Below are 8,457 nucleotides of genomic sequence, written 5' to 3' on the forward strand. Positions count from 1 at the left end.
ATACCACTGGTGCATTGTTAGTAGGGATGTGCATCTCCATTCCTGAGGCCGATGCTTTACACATCCCAATACATTGCCAGTGGTTCAACACAATGCAGTGCGATTCAAAAGAATGCCACACTGTGCAATTCAGATACAGATACAGATAGTTTGTCAGCAGTGGAGAATCTGAGATGGGAGAGGATGCTTGAGAAACGGTTTAGAGCATAGGGCCTCTACTAAAAATGGTATTTTACCTGATTTGATTTTTCCGATGTATACAAAGATGCTGGAAATTATAGATGCATCGCGAGTTCATCCCAAATTGTATGTGGATTTTAATCAAAGCAATCGCATCGTGAACTTTTATGCTGGTGCACTGATGCATATCAGTGAATCTTACCGGCCCTAATTGTTTGCGCTGAGCTGGCGTGATTCACGATTCAAGAGATCTCTGTTCTCAGCCCATCAATATGCATGTTTACATCCGGGATGAAATATCGTCTCCCTGAGCCTCAGGATGCTACATTTACACATTTGTCGAACAATGGACTATGACGTACTACCGTTTACATATTGACTAGATGATATACTTCACATGCCGTGTACTGTGCAACGTAAAGTGCGGGTAGGCCACCAAGACGAAGTACAAGAACACATGGAGATGCCTGTACTTTAGTGCTGTCTCTTCCCTTTAAGCCAATCCATTATCATGGCACTTGGGGCATCACGTTGTTGCCCTATGAAGACTCAGCTCCCGTTTTGATCTTCCAGTCGGTGTCCTCACCGTCAGCAGTGCCTCACGCACCTCTGCTAGGCGTGCCATCCCTCTACCCCGCTCCCCATGAGTTCTGTGCCCCCCCCCCCCACGTTCAGGGCCTTTTAATTACTCTCCGCTCATGTGGTGCAGGCTCAGGTGCGTGTAATTACGCCCATAATCAGAGCTGGAAGAGGGCCGCCCGACTCTCTACGGGGGCCCGGCAGGCACCGTTGCTCTGCCTCGACTTTGCTGAGCGCCTGGGAGAATGCAGGCTTTCTCTTTTATTTAGGCCTGATGGTTTCTGAAAGCACATCAGACTGGAGTTCATCTGCCCTTTATTACAGCTGCAGTGCTTGGCATGAATTTTAAATGAGTTCTATAGTGAATACTTTTTATCAAATTAACTGCTAATCTTTCCAGGTCATCTTCTGTTTTATTTTCCCATATAATGCTGCATTCTCTGTATTATGTATTTTTAAAGCTCACTTAGGATAACATACATAAAAAAAATTCCATTCTCTGCTGGCTTATTCCTACTTTCCATTGTGTGATCATTTACATTTTCAAGCATTTCGTTCATCATAACACCGATCAGATTTTTTTAAACACAATTTTGCCTTTGTCCCGCATTTTCGTTTAGGCGGTAAGTGAAATGGCATCTTTCTGGAGTGTCTCGTCACTGGACTATCTACAGTTGACAGACCCATAAAAGCAATCAGATGTGTGCAAACGCAGCGTATTGTAATATTTTGCTGATTCACGGTAGCATGTCAGACATTGTGTGATTGTGTGTGTGAGTGGATTATGTTTATATTACAGGACCAAATGTCTCCCACAATGTGATAAAAACCTGTTTTATTGACATTGTGGGACCATTCTTCTGGTCCCCACTAAGATCTGTAAGTTAAATAATCTGTAATCAAAAAATGCCAAAAGTTTTGTTACTTATGGTTAAGGTTAGGACTGGGTAGGCATTAAGGTGGGCATGTTGGGATTAAAGTTTTCCCCATAGAAATGAATGGAGAGTCCCCACAAAGATATAATTACAAACCTGTGTGTGTGCGCATGACTCCACTGTGTCAGAGTGCTGGCAGTGCCCTGAATGTAATTACAAGCTTGGGTGCCCAGTGATGATGGATCATCTGTTACCAGACCTCTCTGTTCATTGTGGATGCTCCCCTTCTCCGGCTGGTGAGCACTCTGCCGATAATTTGGGTTCAAGATGCAATCATGTCGCATATGTGGCCGTGGGTTACTGTGCCAAACCGCTCTCAGATTAACAGGACACGCTTTTCGGGGTCCCGCTTCACCGTCTCCTCAACCAAGTAAAAAAAAAAAAAACACTTTCAGTTCACTTGTTACACTCAGCTGGAGGTTTGTCAGCTTTAGCAGCCATGTATCTTGCTGCAGGCTTACAGGGCTGCTATAAACCGCTGTTTTGTGCCTCATGGCGGTCAGCTCTGTTTTAAATGAACCCCAGCGAGCCAGAGTGAACTCTCAATCGCATGCCTAGCTTTCATCACTGCGCAGCCTCTGCCGCCCCCTGTTTCTCCGGCTCCCTTTGACCCCACCCGCCTGTGCTGAAAGACCCCACAGTCTAGCGCCTTCTCTTTGGCAACATCCCCTCCAATCAGGGATGAGTAATGACCATGATGCCCAACACACAGCGATTCCAGCTTTCTAATTATCCTTCCATTAGCTTCCCCAACCTTGGCTCTCATAAAACGCACAGTCATCACACACGGTTTCTCACCATCAGCATAGTAACCGACATCTGCCGTTCTCCTAAGCCTTTGGAGACTATGTGATGCTATAGTAATGTCCAAGAAAAATAACCCCATTCATTGCTCTTATTCGAACATAAAAGCCAGATGACACATGCAGCAATAATTATAGTCATAGTAATTTTTTAAAAAAATTATTGAAGGCCATAGCACCTTGCCCCAAGTTGGACATTCTATAGGATGTTTACAGCACTGTGACATCAGAGAAATCTTCAGAGCTGACAGGGATGAGGGACCTGTGGGATTATTCCATTTCTTTGGAAAAATTTCAGAATGGCCTCACATTGAAATCTCTAGATGAGAATAAACACAGGAGTACAGGACAGCTGCATGCCATTATAGTAATTAATGTCTGAGGTGGGATGTTTAATGAGAGAGAAAATGAACGTGAAACACAGCACCGAACAGTTACATCCCCGAGCGTAAATATTTAATATGCAAATAAGCATGATGATTAACATGAGAAACGGAGTCTCTTTGCTCATTTTTCGTGAGCTCCTCGCCGAATTGCACGCACACAATATGGCCATTGTGGCTGCAGCATGAAATGGACGCAAGCAGCTGCTCCGGAAGATCCTGTCCCCGGTGAGGGCTGCGGGGGCAATAAGTGTGCCGCATCAGTACGTGTCTGTCCATAGCTTGTGCGTTACCTTAACGGCTACTCCAGTGCGCACGTTCTCGCTTCAAGCATAACTGTGCTTAAGTAGTTCCTGGCTTGACAGTTTCTGCCTGCTTTCCCTACAGGTTTTTGCAGTGAGAATCTGAGCTCTACTCCGCGAGTGGGAAATTGCCGTTTTCTCTGTCCAGTGACATTTGTATGGGTCAGAAGTCAGGTTTAGCCTTTGGAGCTCCTGGGACTGTTTGAGGTTTCTAGAGTGAAGCTGCTGCACTTGTATCATGGATTTAAGAGGAGGGTCAGGATCAGCTCAACATCCATTCATCACAGGAGAGTAACACTGGCGCTCGGACCCACCACCGAGCAGCGCCAGCCCATCGATTTGTTTATAAGTGTGGGCGGAGGTACCATTTGTCTCACTGGAGGAGGGGAGCACACAAATCTCTCCAATTCACTGTTTATTTATCACTATAGACAACATTAAATTTTGAAGAAATATGGGAATGTATATTCTACATGTAGATAATATAAACAGGCTCTACTTAACAGCACTAAAACAAATGTATGGGGCCATTTAGTGGGAGTGAGGGCTTGGGAGGCATGAGGCATGGAATCAATGTCAACAAAACTCTCTACATATTTCTGCTAAAAGCACTATTCTTATGGCAAGACATCCACAAGATCTGCACTGATTAAGGGTTACGATTCACGGTGCCTGTAGTAACACAGATGGCCGGTCTCTCTCTCTACAGCTTTGCTGCGCTGATAGTGTTGAGCTTTCGCCAGACGTATCGCTGCACAGGCCCACAATGGAATTCGCAATGAGCCCCAGATGTGTGCCCATTTCCTGCCTGTCATATTTATGGATCTCTTTACAACATCCACGCCATTATGAACCCCACCCTCCTGCAGACCGGAAGTTTCTGTCTTGCTAGGCCCAGATACATGTCACACTGTCATCTCCTGAGAAGCCGAGCCCCACAGTGACCCCCCCCCACCCCCCTTTTCTGCTAGGTCGGAGGGAAGTGGCCATTCTGTGATGGACACAAAACATCTCCCCCCCCATCTCCCATATGAAAATCTACCATACTCGAAAGGCAGGACTTGAATTTCATACTTCTCTCATCTCTCAGTGGATCCAAAGTTTAAGCATTCTCACAGTGGGGGGGGGTCCTTCATGTGGCTCCTTATATAGAATATGTAGTATTATTACAGCAGTGAGAGATGCCACGTGTTCTGAATAAAAGCCTTGGGAAACAGGGAACAAATTCCGCTAAACTGCAGAAACCCTGACAGTGTTTGTCTGTTTGCCCACCAGAGATTCTTTGTTACATTTAAATATGTGTGTATGTGCTAATCATCCACGCAGTAGCCATTTTCAAAGGTTGTGCTTTGAATGCAGATGGTGGAGATGGGCATCACTTGCCTGTTTCATGAAATTGCAATATATGGGGGGCAATTTTCTTTCGTCCCGCTGAGTAAAATATCATCCCCTGTGTGGTTTGGGCGCATATGCCTAGGGTGTTATAGAGAGGAGAAGGTACTAACACATGAGTAAACATAATCACAAGCGAGAATAAGAGAAAGCACCCAGTTCACATTCAGATCAAACTGCTGCATATTCTTTCAGAAGCAGATGCCTCAGTCTCACTTAATACCCATTTCACTGGTTATCATTTTATTGGGGTATTATGGCGTCAACAAAGGATCCAAAAAATATTGCTGACTCTAACACCCTACAGCTTAAAAAAGAATGTTGTGTAACGTTGTTACAGCGAGCGCGTTTTGGGTGGTCCTATACGAGGAAATCATCACTGTGCCCAATTATTAGATTAAGTTTTGGTATGTTTGTTATTCGCTGGAAGGAGAAAACAAATACTGGACGTCATCTGCGGGGCTCCATCCCAGTGGCAGCTGAATGCACAGACTTTCCAGTTGTATCAATACCCCTCTTTGAGCTGTCCCTTTGACCTTCTTAATTTGCCCGCTCCTAGGTTTTCAAAGATACCATTGAGTCTCATTTGTAATGGCCCTCATCCAGCACCTGACCTGGTATAATTAAAAGGAATCTTCCCCTAACAAGCAGGAAATAGGACAATTAAATTAGACTGGGCCAGAGAAGCCACAAGTCATAAAATTGCTAAGGAGGATGGCGAGGTTCAACTGACCCAGACTGCACCACGTACAGTAACCTGTTATGTACTTACATGGGCTCAGGTTTAGCTTCTCACATGCATGTTAAATGATATCATGTCTGAGGCAGGTCTTCTTTCCTTTAAAGCAGAATGATCTGCCTTAATACCACTCATTCAATTACTATTGTATAAACATGAAAGTGAAATAAGCTGAATTGAGTAGACAACCTCAGTCCAGTTTAGCCACAAACACTGAGGTGTTAACTAAATTATTTGTTATTATCTGATGATAGTGCAACTGTGATGATGCAGGGATCTCTCTTGTGTGTTCACAGATCGATCGCGTCATTTTCTGTGTCTTCCTGGAGACCGACTTCAAGATCTACAAAGAAAAGATGTCTCATTTCTTCTCGAAAGGTACTTGCTTTCTGCTGTTTCTCAGCCTGGTCCTTGAGCAATGCTGATTGGCTGCTCATCTCCCAGGGTGTAATAGATTTAAGGTTAAGGAGGAACCGCCCGTTCACTGTGAGAAGGCACTCTCATTAGTTTCAGAGTTGCTGCAGTTTGACCCCAAAATGAAGGTTGCAGGCTTGTTTCAGCTGCTAACTGCTGAATCTGTACCTGTCATGCCAGCCTGGATGGGGCTTAAACAGCTGTCTGCGGTTCATTTTGCTCCTCTCAAGAAAGGTCTCCACGTCGGCAGAGCTACTGTACCAGCTAGGAAAGGTGTTAAGTGATGGTCCTCCATTAAATGAGAGGTGACAAGAACTATACATTCATGGCTAGAAAAAAAAATCAGTTACACCACTGACCCCAACACAAATGTAGACACACCAGATAGAGTCTGGCAATGTTTAAGTGAACGCATCACCTGGAAAAGAGCGGTTTGTGAAGACTGGGAGAACACTGTAATGAGGTCACCAAAAAGTGCAGAGGGTTAGTGCTGATGATTGATGATTACAGTACTTTGAGAATGGTAGTAACCGTAGATGTGGAAGATGGAAGAGTTTGCATATATAATGTTGTTTTGTTATATATTGAAGTCAACTACCAGCCTTCTGAAGTAACTATCTTTGGAAACAGAAGTAGTAATCACTTTCTCAGTGATCTTCCTGCTCTAACAAGTTCAAGTGTGGAAGAACTGAACTTAATTGTAATGCATTGGTGGGGTTCAGCGCCTCCTGACAAAGTAGTAATAGGGACCAGACCTGGAAAGGAGGTATTACTGCCAATGCCGGTAGGGCACTGCATTCACTTAACATCGCGCCGCAGTGGATAACAAACTGTTGAACCTTCTTTTCCCATGTGGGGCTATTTTATCTCTCCACCCGCCCCCAGCCCCTTTCGGCCCCCTGTCTTAGTAAAGGATGGTCCTGACTGTAAGACCTCTAATTATGTCGCAGGCCTCTGTGCACTGCCAACAAATTGTTTGCGGCACTATTTTGTTCTGTGCCTGTGCTGTTATAACAGCTTCTGTTGGCCCTGTTTTCACAGTCATTTCTAATATTTACCTACATGCGCAGTTTACCATTACATCCGTTGCACAGGAGCGCATTTTTTATAGATGTTAGTTATTTTGTGGCATCAAAACATTAATCAAAAGTTGTATAGCGTCCCAGGCAGTGTGTGGTACTAGTGTTGTTGCAGGTGTGGTCTCGAGGGTGCAACATCACAGGGCTACCAAGGCTGAGAGTTGGCGGCATTTACGTTGCTGCTGCGCCATGCCTTCGTTCTATTACAGAAATTAAATTTGCCATTTGACCTATCAGGTCAAGGCTATTCATCTCAGATTCTCCCAGGCTTTAAGAACTGTAAATATACGAGAGGGCCTGGATGGTCATTTGCCGGGAAGGTAGCACTCTCACATCCAGGTGCAAAGACATGCTTGTAGAGATTCTGCACCCTTGGCGGTACTGCACCCAGCTCTAAAGCTGTGTGACAGGGTTTAACTTCTGCCTTTGCCGTCGGCTCATGGTCTGCGTCCTGCACGCCCCCTGGCCCTTCACTGAAGTCATTGTGACCATGAGGCAGTTTATTGCATATATAAAAAATAAGAAATCATTTCATGGGCTGCTGCAGGTTTTATAGGTTTTTGTTTGTTTTCGTCTATAAAAAAAAGCTATAAAATACAAGAAAACGTGTGCAGGTTTGGCACATTGAATATTTTCCTGAAACTATTCAGATAAGGATCCTGATTTTGTGGATTGAACAAAGTTATTATTTTTTTCTCAAATGAACTGTGGAATTACTTGTACCGTTTGATAGCAGTCGTTCATTTTTTATTTAATTTTTTTTGCCTTTGGCCAGTCGTTGGGCTTATGGAAAACCTTCAGAATATGTCTGCGTTCCGCTCATGACCCAAGCCTCGCACTGTAAATGCTGGCCAGTAACAGGACTGATTGGTCCATCGGCCTTATATGTTTGAAGTGGGATTTTCAATACATTTCACAGGCGTCAAAAGTACACCCGGATTCTTTTGGTTACAAAAAGGTCCTGAGTTATTTCATTGTTCATTCTTGGCATTTTGGACCTTTCTATAGAAGCAGTATTTCTCTCCCAAGCTGTGCTGTGAAGGTCTCAGCCTGAGATTATTCCGTATGGTGGAAAAACATCTCTTGGTGGAGTTAGCTGTAATTTCACATATATCCTCAAATAAAGTATTAGGAACCAATGAATTGGGCTCTAAGCTGGAATGTCGAAGCAAAATATGGAAGACTGCATCTGAGGATAAAACTTATAGGCCATGTGTGTGATAACTTCTATAAATTCTTTACTAAATGATATAATTTTTCACTAGTTTTTCTCTGGTTGTGACTTCAAATTATCACTGGAAGTATCACTGAAGAATAACAAAAACGTGTTGTCAGTAATTAATATATGTAATGATTATAATTTGTTCACGTTCCCTTGAAATGCCTTGGATTGGTTAATTTCCATAATTTTCTTATTTCTATTGTATGCTTGCAGTACGTATAGCAGACATTAATTTCGTAGACAGTTGCTTGTATACCTTTTGCTGGTTTCCTTACAGGGAACCGAATGCCTCAAAGCTAAATGTTTCTACACATTACACAGATGTAATTATGCTTTATTTCTCCGTTTTAATTACTCAGTCCCTGCTGTTAATGTAACATTTCAGGCTGAGGTGGTGGGGGGCTGGGGGGGGGCATATGTACTTCATGT

The 8,457-nt window shown here is 43.7% G+C and overlaps 1 protein-coding gene across 1 annotated transcript in view; it reads left to right on the forward strand.

Moving 5' to 3' along the window:
• Positions 1-8,457, forward strand: part of macrod2 (mono-ADP ribosylhydrolase 2) — a 430,585-nt gene that overhangs the window by 393,270 nt on the left and 28,858 nt on the right. Inside the window, exon 9 of the mRNA XM_049008306.1 lies at positions 5,610-5,691. Within this exon, the coding sequence (XP_048864263.1) occupies positions 5,610-5,691 (82 nt within the window). The remainder of the gene's footprint in view (positions 1-5,609; positions 5,692-8,457) is intronic.

This window comes from Brienomyrus brachyistius, chromosome 3 (assembly GCF_023856365.1).
Source record: "Brienomyrus brachyistius isolate T26 chromosome 3, BBRACH_0.4, whole genome shotgun sequence".
In the NCBI taxonomy this organism is placed as follows: domain Eukaryota; kingdom Metazoa; phylum Chordata; class Actinopteri; order Osteoglossiformes; family Mormyridae; genus Brienomyrus; species Brienomyrus brachyistius.